The sequence below is a fragment of the Chlorocebus sabaeus genome, chromosome 6, assembly GCF_047675955.1.
Source record: "Chlorocebus sabaeus isolate Y175 chromosome 6, mChlSab1.0.hap1, whole genome shotgun sequence".
Classification (NCBI taxonomy): Eukaryota; Metazoa; Chordata; class Mammalia; order Primates; family Cercopithecidae; genus Chlorocebus; species Chlorocebus sabaeus.
This window is the reverse complement of record NC_132909.1, coordinates 50,836,320-50,859,639: the sequence shown is the minus strand read 5'-3', so window position 1 is coordinate 50,859,639 and position 23,320 is coordinate 50,836,320. Positions and strand designations below refer to the sequence as shown.

At 44.2% G+C, this 23,320-nt stretch overlaps 1 protein-coding gene across 1 annotated transcript; it reads left to right on the top strand.

Moving 5' to 3' along the window:
- Positions 1-132: 132 nt before the first annotated feature.
- LOC103233944 (uncharacterized) lies at positions 133-20,980 on the top strand. Its single transcript, XM_073016924.1, is given in 8 exon segments — positions 133-1,303; positions 14,236-14,371; positions 14,578-14,638; positions 15,636-16,738; positions 17,082-17,556; positions 17,558-17,692; positions 17,898-18,097; positions 18,100-20,980. Coding segments are annotated over 8 exon segments (2,223 nt in total). The 5' UTR covers positions 133-1,300; the 3' UTR covers positions 18,210-20,980.
- Positions 20,981-23,320: the final 2,340 nt, after the last annotated feature.

Sequence of the window (23,320 nt, the reverse complement as noted above, 5' to 3'; positions counted from 1 at the left end):
CTCCAGCTTGGACGACAGAGTGAGACCCCATCTCAAAAAAAGATGCCTAAAACATTTTTTTTTTTTTTTTTTTGAGACGGAGTCTCACTGTGTCCCAGGCTGGAGTGCAGTGGCATGATCTTGGCTCACTGCAACCTCTGCCTCCCGGTTCAAGCAATTCTCCTGCCTCAGCCTTTCAAGTAGCTGGGATTACAGGCACGTGCCACCATTCCTGGCTAATTTTTGTATTTTTAGTAGAGACAGGGTTTCACCATGTTGGCCAGGCTGGTCTTGAACTCCTGACCCCATGATCTGCCGGCCTCAGCCTCTCAAAGTGCTGGGATTACAAGCATGAGCCACCGCACCCGGCCTGCCTAAGTCATAATTTCTATTACAGAATTTCTCATTTACAGCTTCCCCTGAGACCATCTTTCATTTCAGTTAACCCTGCTTCTTGGGGGTTATATGTGAGATAAAAGTGCCATGCTATATCATGTTCCCTGGTTCAGTCCTACACAGCGTGTCCTGAAAAATGGGTCTTCAGTCACTGTCAATGCACCAGGGATAGATATACATAGTACTGAGAGCCTCTAAATCTTTAATAAGTTCTGGCTTGGTTAGCTTTCTTACAAGGAAAACCTTGCAGCAGTCCATAGCAATGTGAGGAAGCCTTGGCCATGCCTCATCCCATTTCCCGCACCCTGAAAGACATCTGCCTCTCTCTCCTGGTGCAGTCATGCCTCTTGCCTGGTCTGGGCTCCCCTCCTGCTCTGAGGCAAGCGTATCTCTCCATTGAACACTGAGTCTGAAATGCCCTGCACACACTTGTGATCCTGTGCAGAAAGAAGGAGCAGGGACAGCTCCTTGAATGAGGAAGCTAACAGTGCCTCTTCTAACCATAAGGAGCAAGTCGCCTTGAAATGCAAATATCCGATAACCAGGGCGCAAGGAAGGCGCTCGCTTAGAGAGGCTGCTCGCTTAGAGACGCAGTGGCCGCAACAAGTCAGACACGATCTGCAGGACCCGGTTACCCAGGGCTTTTGCTGTCACTCAGACGGAGGAGGCGGGGCCTGGCGCCCCATCCAATCAGGGGTGCTGGGGCGGGGCCCTGTCAGCAGTCCATCCGGGGAAGGGGGAGGGGACAGTCGCCCTTCGTCCTTTCCTTTGGTACTGCACCGGCTGCGGTCAGGAACTCGGCGCTCTTGCTCCGAGAGGGACCAGGTTCCTCCACCAGAGCTTATGTCGCTCTGTAACCTGCACTGTGACCTACACTATCGCGGGAGCCACGCAGAGGACGCCGGAACACCCTGGAAGCCGAGAAATGGTGTGTGTGAGGGGGCTGGCGTCCGGGCGACTGGGAGAGGGGCTGGAATCGGCCAGAACCGGCTGAGGCGGGACACGGGCCTCCACGCCGCGACTCCGGGGTCTGGGACGCGAGTCCCCTCGGCCGCAGGGTGAGGCTGGGCCGGCAGCCGTGACTCCGGGCGTCCTGCCCCGTCCCTGCACGGCAACTGCTGCCTGGCCCCGGAGCCCAATCTGGGCAGCTCCGCGCCCCCAGCTCCGCGTCTCGCCACATTATGCGGGGGCCACGGGAGGGATATGGGGGGATCCCGCCTCGGGTGTGGGGTTTGTTAGAAACAAGTGCCCGGTGCCACAAAGAAAACCAGCATCTAAGCAGAAAATTCCTCAGCAAGGCACATTTATTTGTACATAAGTGTGCAGCTTGCGCCAGTCACGGATGATCGCAAGAGCACACCGAGCGGGGTAGGACAGGGGTTTTTATCCTCAACGCAGTTCCCAGCACTTCTGTGTCCTTTCCTCATTGGCTAGGGTTGGACCTCACAATCTAAGCTAACTCGATTGGCTAAGGTTTAAAATTAAATAGGGTCCGGCCGGGCGCGGTGGGTCACGCCTGTAACCCCAGCACTTTGGGAGGCCGAGGCAGGCGGATCACGAGGTCAGGAGATCGAGACCATCCTGGCTAACACGGTGAAACCCCGTCTCTACTAAAAAAATACAAAAAATCTGGCCGGGTGAGGTGGCGGGCGCCTGTAGTCCCAGTTACTTAGGAGGCTGAGGCAGGAGAATGGCGTAAACCCGGGAGGCGGAGCTTGCAGTGAGCCGAGATCCGGACACTGCACTCCAGCCTGGGCGACAGAGCGAGACCCCGTCTCAAACAAACAAACAAACAAACAAAAAAACCCAAAACAAAACGAACAAAAAAGAACTATAATTATCTTGAAAGCACATATTGTTATGGGTATTGGGACATGGGGACGTTCTGTTGTTGTGGGAGTGTAAGGATACTTGCAGGCATCTTCAGGCTGTTTCCTTCATGGGAAACATTTGATGATCATGGGTTGTGACTGGCAAGGAGTGTTTCTTGTTAGTCTCAAAATGGAGCTTAACTTAAACTGGTGTTTCTCTGGCTCCCTAGGCACCTGCTTCCCTAACACTTATATAGGCAAAAGGCAAATAAATACAACAGGATTACGTTTTCCATAGAAGGCTGATGTATGAGATACAGCAGTGTAATTATTATTATTATTATTTTTGAGACAATGTGTTGTTTTGTGGCCCAGGCTGGAGCAGTGGTGCGATCATGGCTTACTGCAGCCTTGACCTCCCCGGCTCAAGCACCTCCGCCTCCCAAAGTACCTGAGACTATAGTTGCCCACTACTACACCTGCTAATTTTTTTTTTTTTTTTCCGGACGTGGAGTCTCCATACGTTGCTCAGGCTGGTCCCTAGCTCCTGGCCTCTAACAGTCTTCCTTCTTTGGCCTTCAAAATTGCTGGGATTACAGGCGTGAGCCACTGCACCTGGCTAACAACCTAATTCATTATGGTTTGCTTTTTTCTCCCAGAGCTTGTTTTCTTTCTAGCTGGTTTTTATTTCCTTTTCAATTTAAAAGAGTGAATTTAACATTCCAGCTGAAGACAAGGTGATAGGCATGAAATCTTTGTGTGAGGAAGTAAAGAGGGAAGTTAGTTTACTCTAGAAATCAGTAGTGAAGAGGGGCCTGGCGGGATGGCTCACACCCGGAACCTCAGCACTCTGGGAGGCCAAGGCAGGTGGATGGCTTGATGTCAGGAGTTCAAGACCAGCGTGGGCAACATAGTGAGACCCCCATCTCAATTATGAAAAATCATATTAAATTAAAAAAAAAATAGTGACGAGGGAAAGGGCCTTTCCTGTTTTCCTTCAGTCATTTACAACATTTTACAAAACAGTATAGGTAAGAAAGAAGGCGAATCTGTAATCAGGGAAAAGAGAGTTCCAGCTGGCTATGTGAAAGCTGTATATCACGTAACTCAACTCCATGATCACATTGCTTCAAGATAATTTAGAGATCTACTAGATTAAATTTTTGAATTACTTGTGTTTTTTTTGTTTGTTTTTCGATTTTTTTTTTTTTTTTGACACAGGGTCTCAATCTGTCACCCAGACTGGAGTGCAGTGGTACAATCTTGGCCTACCACAGCCTCCACCTCCTGGGTTAAAGTAATTCTTCTGCCTCAGCCTCCCAAGTAGCTGGGATTACAGGTGCGTACCACCACACTTGGCTAATTTTTTTATTATTAATAAAGGCGGGGTTTCACCATGTTGGCTAGGCTGGTCTCGAACTCCTTGCATCAAGTGATCCGTCTACCTCGGCCTTCCAAAGTGTTGGGATTACAGGAGTGAGCCACCACACCTGGCCTGACTTACTTGTTCACACAGCCTATATAGGTAGAAGATTTCTAGTCATGTAATCACAGGTTAATTGTTGGATTGTACGTGATTAAGCATAAATTTCATTTCCCTATAAATTAGTAATTTTCAAGAGTTTTATTTAAATTTGATTTTAGTGTCCTTAGGTAGGACCTTAGGATACTACACACAGTTCGGTCTCATTGCTTCTTATTTAAATTTTTTCATACTTTCCAGGGCAAGTGGTTTCCCCCTACCGTTTCCAAATATATGGGATGCAGGGCCTCACATCCTCCACCCTCATACAATAGCCTAACTCTTCAAGGGCTTGCAGTAAAATCTGTTTCTGGACATTTCACATGACAGGAAAGCAGAGAATCACCACTAGACATTTTCCTGAGAAAACTTTTCTGCCTCTCCTCCTTTTATCTTTCCTAGACAGAGACACCTTATCAACCTTATCAGGATGTCTTTGGAACGAGGTTCCTTTCTGGAAACTTTACAGGGTGATGTGTTTTCAGTACACCCTTGTATCCTTTTTTTTTTTTTTTTTTTGAATTGGAGTCTCGCTCTGTCGCCCAGACTGGAGTGCAGTGGCACCATCTCAGCTAACTGCAAGCTCCACTTCCCAGGTTCATGCCATTCTCCTGCCTCAGCCTCGAGTAGCTGGGACTACAGGCGCCAGCCACCACACCTGGCTAATTTTTTGTATTTTTAGTAGAAATGGGGTTTCACTGTGTTAGCGAGGACGTTCTTGATCTCCTGACCTCGTGATCCACCCGACTCAGCCTCCCAAAGTGCTGGGATTACAGGTGTGAGCCACCGTGCCCAGACCTACACCCTCCTATCTTTTCCAGGTTTTGGGTTTTAGAACGGCCTGGGGATGACTCAAAATCCCCACTACTGCCCTGTCTCCTGGAGGATCTGGTGGCCATCAGTGCCTAGGGGAGTGGGGCCTCTTGAGGGAGCCCCTGAATGACTAATGGTGGAGGAGATGCCTGGTATACTCTTCATTTAAATAACCAGTTCTTGGGGTGCTCAGCTTCTCTCTCCCGACTCCAGTTTCCATTAATTGGAGACACATGGCCGTCAGCCAGTTGGATGTTGCTATTGAGGAAAAGGAGAAATGATTCCTGTCCTCTGGATTGTCTCAACTGTGAAGAGAGAAATATCCCAAAAGACAAGGAAAGGCCACCCCAACGGGGTGCAGCAATAGCCTACAAAGCAAAATATACTTGGGGGTACACAGGGGACACAATGCAGTGTTGGTGGGAAACAGTCATTGAGCACTTCTCCTTTCCTCTCATGTGAAGTGTTCAGAGAATCACCCCCAGATACTTTCCTGTCAAAATGTGCATGCTTCTCCTTTCCTCTGTTGTGGAAACACATTTTATCAGATTGTCTTTTGGTTGAGGCTCCCCTTTGGAAATTTCAAAGGGTATCGTGTCTTCAGTGCACTCTCCTATGTTTTCTTGGTCCTGGGTGGCAGAATTGGGGTGACCTAATATGCCCACAGCTGCTCTGTCTCTGGGAGGGCCTCGTGAGTATCAGCCCCTGGGTCTCTCCTCCCAGGGGGCAGAGTGAGGTAGGAGAATGGGGACTCCCAAGAGAGCAGCTGAATGCCTTCTGGTGCAGGGAGACTCCTGGTATACTCTACATCTAGATAGCCAAGCCCTGGAGATGCTCAGCTTTTCTTTCCCACCCCCAGTTTTCATAAGTTGGAGACACACGGCTGGTCAGCCAGTTGGATGGTGCTACTGAGGGAAAGGAGAGATGATTCCTGTCCTCTGGATTGTGTCAACTGTGAAGGGAGACAAAACCCCAAAACACAAGGAAAGCCCACCCCAGCAGGGTGGACCAGTAGCCTGCAAATCAGAATATGGAAGCGGGTACACAGCGGGGTGTAGTGCGGTGTTGGTGGAAAGTAGTCATTGAGCGCTTCGGTGAGGAGGATGGGGGTGGAGAGATGTCTCGTGTGACAGGGTGACCTGTGCTGACACATGAGTCAGACATCACTGTGTTCCAGCCAGCACTGCCCCTCTGTGGGCTTGTCCCTGTAAAGAATTGTTCATACATTGCAGCTTGAGTGTTTCAAATTAACTTTACATTGCATTTTTCACTAGGGCCAAATCCAAGAATGATTGCGTAGGTCAGTGAGACACAGAAGAGACAACTCAACAAAGCCCATGACATCACAGTGCACTGCTCACAATCCCAGGAGATGAGGGCAGCACACCTGCAGAGCAACACAGAGTGGGGGGAACATCCAGGATGCACATTCAACCAGCAGGTGGGGAGCAGGACAGACAGGGACCTGTGGGCCAAAGCTTTTCTCAGGGTCCAGGGAATTGACCAAGGAGGCGTCTCTCGGGGAATCGTTTCTGGTGGATTTAGAGCAAGCAGGCACTAGTTCTGTGAAGTCGCACTGTGATTAAGAGCTGGTCTATGCCATCCATGTGGGGTGTAAAGGTTAGTGAGACAACTCAAATTGGTTATATCTAGCTGTCCCATAGGGAGGTGGTCACCAGAATGCACTCGTGTAAGAAATATATGTGAGTTGACCCCATGGAGGAACTGGGAGGAGGTGGAGAACTAGAAACTCTGTTGAGTTTGGATAAAGTTTTCTTCCGTTATGAGAAAGTTAAATCCATAAAGAAAATGCATGCTAAGGTAACAAATAATTATAAGAACTCACCATATCCAGCAGCTCTAGAATTAATTAAATTATTATATATGGAGACGATGGGTAGCAGATTCATTATTCTCCAGTAGAGGACCATTTGTCCCTGCTTTTTCTGTTAAGTGTTCACCACTTGTATCATTGGCTGACAATACCTGGTTTGTCGTAGTTTCACATTACCTTAAACAGATGCCCAGACTGGGCACGGTGGCTCATGCCTGTAATCCCAGCACTTTGGGAGGCTGAGGCGGGAGGAACACCCGAGGTCAGGAGTTCAAGATCAGCCTGACCAATCTGGTGAAACCCCGTCACTACTAAAGGTACAAAATTAGCCAAGCCTGGTGGTGCATGGCTGTAATCCCAGCTACTCGGTTGGCTGAAACAGGAGAATCATGTGAACCTGGGAGGTGGAGGTTGCAGTGAGCCGAGATCACACCATTGCTCTCCAGCCTGGGCAATAAGAGTGAAACTCCGGTATAAGAAAAACAAAAGCAAACAAACAAAAAACTAGATGCCCTGGTTTCACAATTTGCTGTTTTCCGTTGGCCTATCTTTCCATCTCTCTGATAATACCATTTTCTCTTAATTAGTATAGAGTTCAAAGCTATGGTGTTTAGTGGGTGTGTGTATTGCCTCTCTATATTAGTTATCTTGGGCTGCTGTATCAAATTACCATAGACTGGGTGACTTAAAGAATAAACATTTATTTCTGGCAGTTCTTGAGGTTGTGAAGTCCACGTTCAGGGAGCTGGCAGATCTAGTGTCCGGTAAGGGCCCGCTTCCTGTGTTGCAGATGGTCATCTTCTTGTGGTTTCTTCACGTGATGGAAAAGAGGAAGCCGGCTCTCCTGTGTCTTCTTATAAGAGCACTAATGTCATTCAGAAAGGATCAACTCTTATGCTGTCATCTAATCCTAATGACTTTTCAGAGATATCAACTTCTAATACTATATTGGGGGGTAGGTTATTAATGTGTGATTTTTTTGGAGTGATGCAAATATTCACGCCATAACACCCCCCAGCCATATTCTGTAGAGCATCTTGGCTATTCTCATTGTCTTGTATTTCAGTTTTTAGAAGTAGTTTTTTCTTAATTTTAGTGAAAAAACAAACTGCCTTGTAAATTTCATGGAATAAAATATAACTGTAGTCACATTTCAGAAAGGTTACATCATAGTGCTATTTAATCTTCTTTTAAGGACACATGACATTTTTCCATTTATTTCATTTCATATTGATGTTTTTCAGTGTAGGCTTTTTACATAAGAATCATTTTATATCCTTCCTGAGACTTTTTTGGACTTCAAGAAAATTAGTTTTAATAGAAATTAGTGGCTGGGCATGGTGGCTCATGCCTGTAATCCCAATATTTGGGAAGCGGAGGCGGGTGGATCACCTGAGGTCAGGAGTTGGAGATCAGCCTGATGAACATGGAGAAACCCTGTCTCTACTAAAAATGCAAAATTAGGCCTGGTGGCGCATGCCTGTAATCCCAGCTAGTCAGGAGGCTGAGGCAGGAGAATCACTTGAACCCAGGAAGCCAAGGTTGCAGTGAGCCAAGATTGCGCCATTGCACTCCATCTCAAAAAAATAAATAAATAAAGAGATTATTCTAGTGTCGGCAACATGGCAAACTTTGCCTATACAAAAAATTACCTCATCCTTGTGATGTGTGTCTGTAGTCCCAGCTACTCAGGAGGCTGAAGTAGAAGGATCTGTTGAGTCTGAGAGTTCGAGGATGCAGTGAGCTATGATTGCACCACTACACTCTAGCCTGGGAAGCAGAACGAGACCCTGTTTCAAAAAAAAAAGAGAAGAAAAGGAGCAAGAAAAAAATAAGTTTCAATAGGGTATGCTGTCTTTTAAAAATTATATTCAGCAGATTGTTGCTGATAATTAAAATTCACTGAGATTTATTTCTGTATAGAGTGTGCATTCTAGAAACTTACTAAAACTGTTACATATGCAATAAATACATAAGAGAATTGCACAATGAATTCAAATAATAATGATGGAGCCAGTATTGGGAATGGTAAGATAATTGCCTTACTTTTCCTCCTACTTTCACAACCTGGGTATGCATCCTCATCAGTATGTTTTATTTTTGCATGTTTTTTATGCAAATGATAACCAATATGTGATCTTTTATATCAGATTTTATTTTAACTCAGTTATATGGAACCTTACACAGAATGATAATTAATTCACTTTCTTACTTAGTTGATTTTATGATTTAGAACAGTGGTTGGTTACCCAAAATATTGAGCAGATAATCCACAGAGTTCCCGCATTTTTCTTCCAGGCTCGTAGTTCCCTGTATTTTAAACATCTTGACTGGCCAGGTGCTGTGCCTCATACCTGTAATCCTACCACTTAGGGAGGCCGAAGCAGGAGGATAGCTTGAACTCCAGTGTTGGAGGCCAGCCTAGGCAACATAGCAAGACCCTGTTTCAAAAAAAAAAAAAATAGTTTTAAACCAAAGAAACCATATCGACTTTGTGTGGTGTATCCTACAACTGAAGCAAGAATATATTACATGTGAACATGATGAAAATTGAAGAAGCCAATGCTATTATTACCTAAAGTCCATCTTTTACATTAAACTTTACTCTTTTGTTCTGTAGTTTAAGACAACTGGCTGGGCGCGGTGGCTCACGCTTGTAATCCCAGCACTTTGGGAGGCCGAGGCAGGTGGATCACCTGAGGTCGGGAGTTCAAGACTAGCCTGATCAACATGGAGAAACCCCGTCTCTACTAAAAATACAAAATTAACCGGGGTGGTGGCAGATGCCTGTAATCCCAGCTACTCAGGAGGCTGAGGCAGGAGAATCGCTTGAACCCGGGAGGCAGAGGTTGCGGTGAACCGAGATCACGCCACTGCACTCCAGCCTGGGCAAAAAGAGCAAAACTCTGTCTCAAAAAAAAAAAAAAAAAAAAAAAGACAACTACATATGTCATGTATTCACCATCACAGTCTTATACAGAAGCGTTTCACTGCCCTCTAACTCGCCTGTGCTCCTTCTAATCATACCTTCTCCTCACTCTTTTGCCATCCCTGTTTATCCCTGGAAACAAATGATGATGTTCCTGCCTCCAGAGTTTTGCATTTTCCAGAATATCACATATTTGGAATGATACTGTAAGTGGCCATTTCAGACTTGCTTCTTTCATGTAAAAATATGCATTGAAGGTCTCTAAATATCTTTGTTGCTTGACAACTCATTTATTTTTTATTTTTCTTTATTTATCTAAAGATTTTTGTTTTATTAAAGACAGGATGTAAAACTCCCAGCTCAGGTGATCCTCCCACCTCAGCTTCCCAAAGTGCCTGAATTCCACTTGTGAGCCACCATGTCCGGCCACTCATTTTCTTATTTTTTTTTTCTTCTTTTTTTTTTTTTTGAGATGGAGTTTTGCTCTTGTTGCCCAGGCTGGAGTGCAATGGCACGATCTCGGCTCACCGCAACCTCTGCCTCCCGAGTTCAAGCGATTCTCCTGCCTCAGCCTCCCAAGTAGCTGGGATTACAGGCGTGTGCCACCACACCTGGCTAATTTTGTATTTTTAGTAGAGATGGGATTTCTCCATGTTGAGGCTGGTCTCAAACTCCTGACCTCAGGTGATCCACCCGCCTCGGCCTCCCAAAGTGCTGGGATTACAGGTGGGAGCCACCGCACCCGCCAGGGTCACTCATTTTTTTTCATCACTGAGTAACATTCCATTGTACAGATGTTACCATAGTTTGTTTCTTTATTCACCTGTTGAAAGGCTCATCTTTAGCCTGGTGTGACGCCTCATCCCTGAGTTCCCAGCACGTGGGAGACTGAGGTAAGAAGATTGCTTGAGGCCAGAAGTTAGAGACCAGCCTGGTAGATACAGTGTAAGACCTCGTCTTTTTTTTTTTTTTTTTAAAGACTCACCTTGTTTGAGTCTAGTTTTTGGCAGTTATGAGTAAAGCTGCTAAAAGCGTTTGTGGGAGGACTTTTGTGTGGACATCAGTTTTCAGTTCATTTAGGTCAGTATGTAGGAGTGAGACTACTGAATCAGTAAGACCACGCTTATTTTCTTCAGAGTTCCGCGGACTGTCTTCCAAATGGGCTGTAGAATTTTCCATTCACATCCATAGTGAAGGAGAGTTCACTGTCATTGGCATTAGGAGGTGTCAGTGTTTTGGATTTTAGCTACTCCACCAGGTATTTGCTTATTTGCTGGTGCTTCATTGTTTTCCTTTTTTTTTTTTTTTTCCTTTGGAGATGGAGTTTCATTCTTGTTGCCCAGACTGGAGTATAATGGCACGATCTCAGCTCACTACAGCCTCTGCCTCCCAGGTTCAAGCAGTTCTTCTGATTCAGACTCCCCAGTAGCTGGGATGACAGGTGTACACCTCCACGCATGGCTGCTGTTTGTATTATTACTAGAGACAGGATTTCACCATGTTGGCCAGGCTGGTCTCAAACTTTTGACCTCAGGTGATCCATCCGCCTCAGCTTCCCAAAGGGCTGGATTATAGGCGTGAGCCACTGCGCCTGGCCTGTTTTCATTTGCTGTTTAATGACATGTAATGTAGAGCATCCTGTCATATGTTTGCCATAATTACATTCTTTAGGGGGAGGTATACTTGGAAAGATTGGTTTGTTATTTTTTTATTTTTTATTTTTTTAAGACTGAGTCTGGCTCTGTCACCCAGGCTGGCGGGCAGTGGCGTGATCTTGACTCACTGCAACCTCTGTCTCCCGGGTTCCAGTGATTCTCCTGCCTCAGCCTTCTGGGTAGATGGGATTACAGGCTCACGCCACCGGGCCCAGCTAATTTTTGTATTTTTACTAGAGACGGGGTTTCACGATGTTAATCAGGGTGGTCTCAAACTCCTGACCTCGGTGATCCACCCATCTCTGCCTCCCAAAGTGCTGGGATTAAGGCATGAGCCACCGCGCCCGACCTTTTGCTTATTTTTTGATTGGCTGGGTTTTTTTATATATATATAGAATTTTATGAGTCCTTCATACCTTTTTGGGTACCAGTTCTTGATCAGATAAGTGTTCTGCAAATATTTTGTCCCAGTCTGCCACCTGTCTTTTTATTCTGTTAACAGAGTCTTTTCCAAAACATTTTTGTTTTCAATGAAGTCCAATTTATTGATTTTCTCATTCACAGATCATGTTTTTTGTGTTGTGTGTAAAACCTTATTGGCAAATCCGAGGTTGTCTTGGTTTTCACAAGTGTGAAAGAAGTTGTGAGTTTTGTGTTTTCCATTTAAGTAAATGATTCATTAGGAAATAGTTTTGTAAAAGGTGCAGTTCTTGTGTCTGATTCATTTCTTTGCGTTTGCTAATTCAGGTGTTTCAATACCATTTGTTTTGTGCCACCATGCCTAATTTTTTATTTTATTATAGAGACGGGGTCTCCTTATGTTGCCCAGGCTGGTCTCAAACTGCGGGGCTCAATTGATCTGTCCACCTTGGCCTCCGGGTTTGCATTTTTAATACATGTCTTTATAGTAGGTTCTTCTGTGTTCCTAGTGCCTCTCTTGTCATCTTATGGAATCTTCTCTTGTATATGTAGTTTATTGAATGTTTCTAATGATCAGGAGATATTAACACATTTATGCTGGAGGTTGCACTTTTTTGAATTGCAGACGTGTGAAAAATCAGACTTTGGCCATGACCTTGAGCAGTAGGATATAAATAACTCCCACATGCTTAGTGTTCCAAAAGTGGAACATTAGGCATAAATGGGTTAAGATTTGTCAGATGCCTTTTCTGCCTCTGTTAGGACATTCTCGTGGTGTTTTGTTTGTTTGTCTTAAGATAGAGACTCACTCTGTTGCCCTGGCTGGAGTGCAGTGGCATGATCTCGGCTCACTGCAACCTCCGCCTCCCAGGTTCAAATTATTCTCCCGCGTCAGCCTCTCAAGTAACTGGTACTACAGGCACGTGCCACCACGCCTGGCTAATTTTTGTATTTTTTTAGAGATGGAGTTCTACCGTGTTGGCCAGACTGGTCTCAAACTGCTGACCTCAGGTGATCCGCCTGCCTCAACCTCCCAAAGTGCTGGGATTATAGGCATGAGCCACCATGCCTGGCTGCTACCATGATTTTTTATCATTACTTATCTTAAAAGAAAATATAAAACTTACCAGCGTAAGAAATTTTACATGTACAGTTGAGATGGTTTGATAAATCTATGTAAGTTCTCTAAGATGAATTCTATTGTATTTTGCTTTTTTCAATTATTCTGAGATTTCATGAATGTTGCAGTACAGGCCAAGATGTTATTTTCTTTTTCCTTTTTTTGTTTTTGAGTTGGAGTTTCACTCTTGTTGCCCAGGCTGGAGTTCAATGGTACAATCTTGGCTCACCGCAGCCTCCACCTCCCAGGTTCAAACAGTTCTCCTGCCTCAGTCTCCTGAGTAGCTGGGTTTACAGGCATGTGCCACCACACCCGGGTAATGTATTTTTAGTAGAGATGGGGTTTCTCCATGCTGGTCAGGCTGATCTCAAACTCCGACCCTCAGGCGATCCACCCACCTCGGTGTTCCAAAGTGCTGGGATTACAGGTGTGAGCCACCATGCCCGGCTAAGATGTCATTTTCTAAGAGTAAATAATATCCCATTTTATGTATATGCTTACCACATTTTGTTTTTCCATTCAGCCGTCAATGGATATGTGGGTGGCTGTATTGCTCATTACTGCCACCTCAGGAAGGTCGTATAGTGGGTAAATCTGTGCTTATTACACCTGGGTATCTCTTAGGAGTTTCTTGTTTGCCCTCTTGTGTACATACGGTGCCAGGTTTTTTTTGGGAATGTCCCCTTTGCTCTGTCAGCATCTATCTAGCTACATTCTGACAGGATAACTGCAAAGTGAATGATTCCTGGACATCATAATGGAAGTTTCTTTCTACTGAGGTGATTCCCCTACTCTCTGCTTATATCTAGCATGCCTGTTTCAGGTGGTCCCTGGGGGTGTGAGATTTCCCAGGGGTTCCCCCTCGTGCTCATTGCTAGCTATCTGCTTTCTCTGACAATATCAACAAAGATTACACTTTGGGAAAAGGCATTTTCAAGGATGCACGGCCTCAGGACTGCTAATGTTAACTTTGTTCCGCATATGAATTCGTAGGTGTCTATTATGACAGGTGCTGCAGACCCACAGTCCAAAGAGATGTTAGGGACAGCCAGGCAGCTCACTTTTCTCCCTGGGTTCAGTGAATACACACATTTTCCTATTCTGCTGTGGCTTTACGCCTTGTTCAGTTCTAGCATCACAATTGCTTTTTGAACTAGCCAGGTGTGGTGGCACATGCCTGTGGTCTCAACTACTCAGGAGGCTGAGGCATGAGAATCACATGAACCCAGGAGTAAAACGTTGTAGTGAGCCAGGATGGTGCCACTACACTCCAGCCTGGGTAATAGAACGAGACGCTGTCTTGAAAAAAATCAATTGCTGGCTGGGCATGGTGGCTCACACCTGTAATCCCAGCACTTTGGGAGGCTGAGGCAGGCAGATCATCTGAGGTCGGCAGCCTGACCAACATGGAGAAACCCTGTCTCTAGTAAAAATACAAACTTAGCTGGGTATGGTGGCACATGCCTGTAATCTTAGCTACTCAGGAGGCTGAGGAATAAGAAGTGCTTGAACCCCAGCAGTGAGCCAGCATCACGCCATTGCACTGCAGCCTGGGCAACAAGAGTGAAAACCTGTCTCCAAAAAAAAAAAAAAAGTTGCTTTATGGAAGAAGGTAAGTATACACAGGGAGAAAGGGATCTGATGAGCAAAGCAGGGAATAAATGTTTGGAGTACACAGCATCCTGAGAACTTCTTGAGAATAGAGTCTAGGCCCCCAGTGCTGTCACTCTCACCCATCCTCCTCTACACATGTGAGATGTTTCAGGACCCGGTGGCCTTTGAGGATGTGGCTGTGAACTTCACCCAGGAGGAGTGGGCTTTGCTGGATATTTTTCAGAAGAATCTCTACAGGGAAGTGATGCTGGAAACTTTCAGGAACCTGACCTCTATAGGTAAGAATGACAATATTCCTTCCCTCAGTCCATTAGTGAACCAGTGTTTCTAGCTCCTCAATGCTGTTGAGTGATTTAGAACATAGACAGGAAATACTTTGATGAATAAATGAGGTATGGCTGCAGTAAATCATGGGCATAGAATCTAATAATTTTTTCACAATTTTATAATGCCTTGGGACTATTTTTGTGTGTCTGTATTTTAGGAAAAAGTTGGAAAGACCAGAACATTGAATATGAGTACCAAAACCCCAGGAGAAACTTCAGGTAATTTGTACTTATAAGACAAAGCAGTGTCTCTCTAGATAATCTTAGAATATGACAATATATTAAAAATAAGTAAAACAAAGAACTAAGTCCAGGATCAAATTCATTTATTTTTAGAATATGTGATCAAAAAACATATATGTAAATGTGGCCTAGGCTGTGGACTCAATCCTGTAGTCCTAGTCCTTTGAGAAGTGGAGATAGGAGGATAGCTTGAGGCCAGCAGTTCAAGAACAGCCTGGGCAGCATAACAAGACCACAAGTCAACAACAGCAAAAAATTAGCTGGGCATTGTGGTCTGTACTCCCAGCTACTCAGGAGACTGAGGCAGGAGGTTCACTTGAGCCAGTTAAGGCTGCAGTAAGCTATGATGATATCACTGCACTCCAGCGTGGGCAACAGGACTAGACCCTGAAACAAAAGAAAATTGACACACAGTATTTAGTATTTGTAAAATAGTTTACTTGGGAAGAGTATTAAGAAGTCCCATATAAACATTTTTTTAAATAATAGTTATGGCTGGGACACCTTGTAGAAAATGTTGTCCAGTCACCTTGAAACAATTCAGCCAGGGCCGAAAGCCTACACTTTGATGGACAGTGTTAAAAATGCAAGTGCAGGCCGGGCGCGGTGGCTCACGCCTGTAATCCCAGCACTTTGGGAGGCCGAGGTGGGCGGATCACGAGATCAGGAGATCAAGACCATCCTGGCTAAGACGGTGAAACCCCGTCTCTACTAAAAATGCAAAAAATTAGCCAGGCGTGGCGGCAGGCACCTGTAGTTCCAGCTACTTGGGAGGCTGAGGCAGGAGAATGGCGTGAACCCGGGAGGCGAAGCTTGCAGTGAGCTGAGATTGCGCCACTGCACTCCAGCCTGGGCGACAGAGCGAGACTCCGTCTCAAAAAAAAAAAAAAAAAAATGCAAGTGCAGTACTTGTTGTTGAATATAAAATTACTTATAAACAAACCCTTTGTAATGTGCTTCTCACTTTTGACAGGAGTCTCATGGAAGACAAAGTCAATGAAATTAAAGAAGACAGTCATTGTGGAGAAACTTTTACCCAGCTTCCAGAAGACAGGCTGAACTTCCAGGAGAAGAAAGCTTCTCCTGAAGTAAAATCATGTGACAGCTTTATGTGTGGAGAAGTTAGCATAGGTAACTCATCTTTTAATATGAACATCAGAGGTGACATTGGACACAAGGCATATGAGTATCAGGAATATGGACCGAAGCCATGTAAGTGTCAACAACCTAAAAAAGCCTTCAGATATCGCCCCTCCTTTAGAACACAAGAAAGGGATCACACTGGAGAGAAACCCTATGCTTGTAAAGAATGTGGAAAAACCTTTGTTTTCTATTCAAGCATTCAAAGACACATGGTAATACACAAAGGGGATGGACCTTATAAATGTAAGTTTTGCGGGAAAGCCTTCCATTGTCTCAGATTATATCTTATCCATGAAAGAACTCACACTGGAGAGAAACCATATGAATGTAAACAATGTGGTAAATCCTTCAGTTATTCTGCTACCCTTCAAATACATAAAAGAACTCATACTGGAGAAAAGCCTTATGAATATCAGGAATGTGGGAAAGCATTTCATAGTCCCAGATCCTATCGTAGACATGAAAGGAGTCACAAGGGAGAGAAGCCTTATCAATGTAAGGAATGTGGGAAAGCATTCACGTGTCCCCGTTACGTTCGTATACATGAAAGGATCCACTCTAGGAAAAAATTTTATGAATGTAAGCAGTGTGGGAAAGCATTATCCTCTCTTACAAGTTTTCAAACACACATAAGAATGCACTCTGGAGAAAGACCTTATGAATGTAAGATATGTGGGAAAGGCTTTTGTTCTGCAAATTCATTTCAAAGACATGAAAAAATTCACAGTGGAGAGAAACCCTATAAATGCACACAATGTGGTAAAGCCTTCCCTCATTCCAGTTCCCTTCGATATCATGAAAGGACTCACACTGGAGAGAAACCCTATGAGTGTAAGGAATGTGGGAAAGCCTTCAGATCTGCCTCACACCTTCGAGTGCATAGTAGAACTCACACTGGAGAGAAACCCTATGAATGTAAGGAATGTGGGAAAGCCTTCAGATATGTGAATAACCTTCAAAGTCATGAAAGGACACAAACACACATAAGAATACACTCCGGAGAAAGATGTTATAAATGTAAGATATGTGGGAAAGGCTTTTATTGTTCCAAATCGTTTCAAAGACATGAAAAAACTCACACTGGAGAGAAACTCTATGAATGCAAGCAATGTTCATTAGTTCCAGTTCCTTTCGATATCATGAAAGGACTTACACTGGAGAGAAGCCATATAAATGCAAGTAATGTGGATAGCCTTCACAGCTGCCTGAGTCCTTCAAATGCATGGTAGGAATCACCCTGAAGAGAAACCCTGTGAGTGTAACCAATGAGGGAAAACCTTCAGATCTGCCCCACACCTTCGAATGCATGGTAGGACAGACAATGGAGAGAAACCCTATGAATGGAAGGAATGTGGGAAACCCTTCGGATCTGCCCGGAACCGTCAAATTCATGAAAGGACACAAGCACACATAAGAATGCACTCTGTAGAAAGACCTTATAAATGTAAGATATGTGGGAAAGGCTGTTATTCTGCCAAGTCATTTCAAATACATGAAAAATCTTACACTGTAGAGAAGCTCTACGAATGTAAGCAATTTGGTAAAGCCTTTTTTTCTTTCACTTCCTTTCGATATCATGAAAGGACTTATACTGAAGGGAACCCCTATGAGTATAAGCAATGTGGGAAAGCCTTCACATCTACCTCACACCTTCTAAAGCATGGTAGGACTCACACTGGAGAGAAACCCTATGAATGTAAGCAATGTGGGAAAGCCTTCAGATCTGTCAAAAATCTTTGAATTCATAAAAGGACACACTGGAGAGAAACCCTATGAATGTAAGGAATGTGGAAAAGCATTCCATAATTTCTCTTCTTTGCAAATACATGAAAGGATGCACAGAGGAGAGAAGCCCTATGAATGTAAGCATTGTGGGAAAGCATTCAGGTCTGCCAAGATCCTTTGAATACATGCAAAACACACACTGGAGAGAAACCCTATGAATGTAAAGAATACAGGAAAGCATTCAGCTTGCCTACTTCCTTTCATAGACATGAAAAGACTCACACTGGAAGGAAACCCTATGAAGGCAAGCAATATGGCAAAGTTTGCACTTCTTCCAGTTCTCTTCAATATCATGAACTCACACTAGGGAGAAACCCTGTCAATGTAAGCAATGTGCGAAAGCCTTTATTTTTTCCACTTCTTTTCAATATCATGAAAGGATTCACATGGGAGAGAAACCCTATGAGTGTATGCAGTGTGGGAGAGCCTTCATTTCTTCTAGTTCCCTTCGATATCATGAAAGAACTCACATTGGAGAGAAGTCCTGTGAATGTAAGCAATGTGGAAAGCCTTCAGATCAGCCTCACACCTTCAAATCCATGGAAGGACTCACACTCAAGAGAAACCCTATGAATGTAAGCAGTGTGGGGAAGCATTCAGACCTGACAAGATTCTTTGAATACAGATAATGAATGTAAACAATTAACTGTTTATAATAACTGTATACTAACAAATGTTATTCTTTTTAAATAATTAAGAAGCTATAATACCCCATTGGTGTCATGTATTAGATCAACCTTATACTGTTAAATTGTTATTACTTGGACATTGTGAGTCAGCATAACCATGTGGATAAAATGCCAGGCATCTTTTTTTTCGGAAATTTTATTTTTCATACTTAGGTACTTACATTTTTATCTAACCCTAATCAAGCTTTCCTTCTTTCTTTCTTTCTTTCTTTTCTTTTTTTTTTCTTCCAGAAAGAATCTCACTCTGTCGCCCAGGCTGGAGTGCAGTGGCATGATCTCAGGTTGCTGCAACCTCTACCTCCAAGGTTCAAGCGATTCTCCTGCGTCAGTCTCCTGAGTAGCTGGGACTACAGGCGTGCGCCACCATGCCAGGCTAATTTTTTGTATTTTTTATTAGAGACAGGGTTTCACCATATTGGTCAGGCTGGTCTCGAACTCCAGACCTCATGGTTTGCCCGCCTCAGCCTCCCAAAATGCTGGGATTACAGACATGAGCCATCGTGCCCAGCCTCAACCCTAATTTTTTATTCACTCATAATACCAATAGTTATCTCACGTACCTCTGAGTGCTGCCTTCTCCAAAACCAGCAGTACCATACCTGCTATCAGCAAGGATGCAATATACCATAGTGATAAAGATGGCCAAAAGCCATAAATGACTGTGAGATGTATGAGAATTACAAGTCACATTAGTAAGAAGAGAAAAATTTTGGTCATGTTTATGGTTTGAAATATGTTTTCCTCTGTCACATTTAGAAATATAGTTACAAAATGCCCTTGTTTTTGTGCTGATCCATCATGGTCACTGAGGAGCATCATGTCATGCGCCTGGTATGTGACATGTGTCTCTCCAACAGTAAAAGACTTGGCCTTGGCTGGGCATGGTGGCTCACACCTGTAATCCCAGCACTTTGGGAAGCTGAGGTCAGGAGTTCGATACCATTCTGACCAATATGATCAAACCCCGTCTCTACTAAAAATACAAAAATTAGCAGGGCGTGGTGGCATGCTCCTGTAATCCTAGCTATTCAGGAGGCTGACACAGGAGAATCGCTTGAATATAGGAGGCAGAGGTTGCCGTGAGCTGAGGTTGCACCATTGTACTCCAGCCTGGGCAACAACAGTGAAACTCCATCTCAAAAAAAACACAAAAAACAAAAAAAAGACTTGGCCTTAGGGCCAGGCAAGATGGCTCATGCCTGTAATCCCAGCACTTTGGGAGGCTAAGGCAGGTGGATCACTAGGTCAGGAGATCGAGACCACCCTGGCTAACACAGTGAAACCCTGTCTCTCCTAAAAAATACAAAAAATAAGCCGGGCATGGTGGCAGGCGCCTGTAGTCCCAGCTACTCGGGAGGCTGAGGCAGGAGAATGGCGTGAACACGGGTGGTGGAGCTTGCAGTGAGCCGAGATGGCGCCACTACACTCCAGCCCAGGTGACAGAGCGAGAGCGAGACTCTGTCTCAAAAAAAAAAAAAAAAAGACTTGACCTTGTGGTGAAGGGAGGTCATCTGTAGATTCCTGGACCCGTTTTTGCCTTACTTATTCTCTAAAGACTAAAATATTTCCTAAAATGTATGGGCACTGTTTATCAGAAAGTACCTTAGTTAAAACATATAAATTCGTTTATGCCTTATAAAGCTACATTTTTTCAAATTGCTTTACTGAGTCATAGGAGGCTAAAAATTTGTGTAAATTGTCTAAATACAAGCCTGTCTTTCTCTGATAATGTGCTGTTGATGCTAACTTGTCAACAGCCTGCTTATGTCAGCGGTGTAAAGTTAACAGCAACATGGAAAAGTTTCTTTTATATATTATGCAATGGCATAGACCAGTCACTTCCTTTAAGGTGCCAATGAAGCTGCTCTTCAGAAATGCTTATTTAAGGCCGGGCGCGGTGGCTCAAGCCTGTAATCCCAGCACTTTGGGAGGCCGAGACGGGTGGATCACGAGGTCAGGAGATCGAGACCATCCTGGCTAACCCGGTGAAACCCCGTCTCTACTAAAAAATACAAAAAACTAGCTGGGCGAGGTGGCGGGCGCCTGTAGTCCCAGCTACTCGGGAGGCTGAGGCAGGAGAATGGCGTAAACCCGGGAGGCGGAGCTTGCAGTGAGCTGAGATCCGGCCACTGCACTCCAGCCTGGGCGACAGAGCGAAACTCCGTCTCAAAAAAAAAAAAAAAAAAAAAAAAAGGCTTATTTAAAACTCCCTAAGTTCAAAATCCAGGCACCACAGGATGCAGCATCAGCCACTGACCAAACCCTGTCTGTGTGTGGAGGTGACATACCCAGTCCCAGATAATGTATCCATATCAGTGAAGGGTGGAATCATTGATTGTCAGATCACACAAAGTAACTCAGAGCAGGGAAGACAGGGCAGTGAAACCTGACCAAGAACGGTGGCTCACACCTGTAATCCCAGCACTTTGCTAGTCCAAAGCAGGTGGATCACTTGAGGTCAGGAGTTCAAGACAAGCCTGGCCAACATGGTGAAACCCTGTCTCTACTAAAAATACAAAAATTAGGTGAGCATCGTGGTGTGTGCCTGTCATCCCAGTTAATAAGGATGCTGAGGCAGGAGAATGGCTTGAGCCTAGAGAGAGGTAACAGTGAACTGAGATCACACCTTTGCACTCTCCAGCCTAATCAACACAAGTGAGACTCCATCTCATGGGAAAAAAAAAAAAAAGGTTGGATGCACCTGAATCCAACTCCTGTTTCATCCTTCTCCCTTGAAAGCCAAATACACCCTGATACTTTTCACCAAAGAGTAGAAAGAACACAGTTCACTTGATCCCAAATGTGACTTTCCACGGGATGCAAGCACAGTGTTGGAATGGCCAATGACAGTGACAATGAAAGTGCAGGGTGAGGGTGATGAACAGAACACACTGGAGACCCTGACATTGCCCTGGATATGGGGGTGTCTTGATGCTTCACAAAAAGCCCAAGGAGCACCCCAAAGAGGACACTGGAGCATAGTCCCAAAGGATCTTCATATGCCAGGAAGGCCACTAATTTTGGAAGTCAGCGACATTGGTGCCTGTTTTGAGTCCTGATGCTTCATCTATAACATATGCTTTTCTGCATCTGGTTAGACAAGGAAATCTGAAATTTTTGTTTCAGCATTTAGAAATAAGATATTTAAGCAATCCTCAGACTCATAGTTTATGCTGGAACTACTTCAGACACACAGCTACAGATAGGGAATCTAATGAGTATTTCCAAGGCTACACTCTGTAGGAAAAAACTCTTCATGAAGTCAGTGGGACCCTCTCATGGGAGGGTTTTAAGACCCACAATCAAAAAAGTGGGGAAACTAAATTAGAGTGGAAGGAGGACAGGAGAAGGTCAAGGACTTTCCTGGAGGCCTAACACACCCAACATTATTACCCTGGATGAAAACCAATACATATCCTAACACACACTCTCTTCAATGTTTAACCGACAAAATGAAATGTATTCAAAGCTAAACTTCCAGAATTCTGCTTTACACTATTAATGACGTTTTAATATCCCTCAATGTGGATACTAGGGCATTATTAAATACGAATACCGTTTTCTGGTTATATATGAAAAATATCTTGATTTCTGAGATACGAAAATGCTCATTTTTAGATATGCATGTTCTTGCACTTTTTTTTTTTATAAAATAAAGTGAAAAGACAGGAAAAATGTTTTCAGATCATGGAACTTGGATTAAGTCATACAAACTTATTTACCATTTATATATGGGAGCCTTCAGAATGAAGACCCAACCAACAGTAAGACAAAAAAGCTTATATACCATTTTGAGGCCAGGAAAGAATGCAGATGTGGCTGGCCAAAAAATCCCGGATTTGGTGGGTAAGTCAGGTTAAATGGCAAGACAGATTAGGGAAGAGGAAGGGAAAAAGCTTGCCTTCTGTGTAGCTAAGGAGACCTTGTTATGTAGATGAAGGCTCCCTCATAGAGAATAGGTGGGAAATGCTGCTTTTCAGACTTTCATTTTGAATTTTAAATAATAGGGACAGGATTACGCTATGTTGCCCAAGCTGTTCTGTAATTCTTTTTCTCAAGCAGTCCTCCCAGCTCAGTCTCCGAAAGTGCTAGGATTACCAGCATGAGCCACTATGCCCAGGGAGTTTTGTGGGATTTTTTTTTTTTTTTTTTTTTTGAGACCATGTCTCGCTGAAGTTAGTATGTCAGCATACTAACACATTAACTGCAGAGCTGTGTCCCAGTCCCAAAGTGCCCCTTTCTCATAATTCTGCATATTGGTATCAAACGTTGGACTAAGTGTCAGATAATGCTCTCCAATAATCTGAAGACCAACAAATGTCTGGATTTCTTTTTTCTTTTTTGTTTTTTAAGAGACATAGTATGGCTCTGTTTCCTAGGCTGGAGTGCAGTGGTGGGATCATAGCTCACTGCAGAAACTCCTGGGCCCAAGGGATTCTCCTGCCTCAGCCTCCTAAGTAGCTGGGAATAAAGGCACATGCCACCATGCTGACTGATTTTAAATTTTTTGTACAGATGGAGTCTCACTCTATTGCCCAGGCTGTTCTTGAACTCCCAGACTCAAGTGATCCCCCAATCTTAACCTCCCAAAGTGCTGAGATTACAGTCATGAACCAATGCACCCAGCCCTGAAAAGGAAATATTTCGAAGGGAAATTCAAAGGGAAAATATCTAATGTTCAAGTTGTTATCTATAGAGCAGTTAACAGGAACTATCATTTAGGGTCTAAGGGGTTGTAGGACACTAGGTATGAAGCAAATATGAGGAAGGTCAGAGAACAAGCTGACCCAATGATTAATGCTGAAGGTGCTGCAAGCTTGGTTAAAGTTTTCCTCCTCCCTTCCTCCCTGATGAATCTGATAAAGTTTAAAGGGATGGTTTTACCAGGGCCTTTTCCATTGACTGCAAGGAGGCCATCTCTCCTGGTAAATCCTCAATAGTCCAAGCCTCTTAAGTGGCTGGAATGATCCAGTCCATAAGGAAATGTCACCACCTGCTGTGTTTTGCACTTAGATCATCAAACGGGGTCAGCATTTCCCCA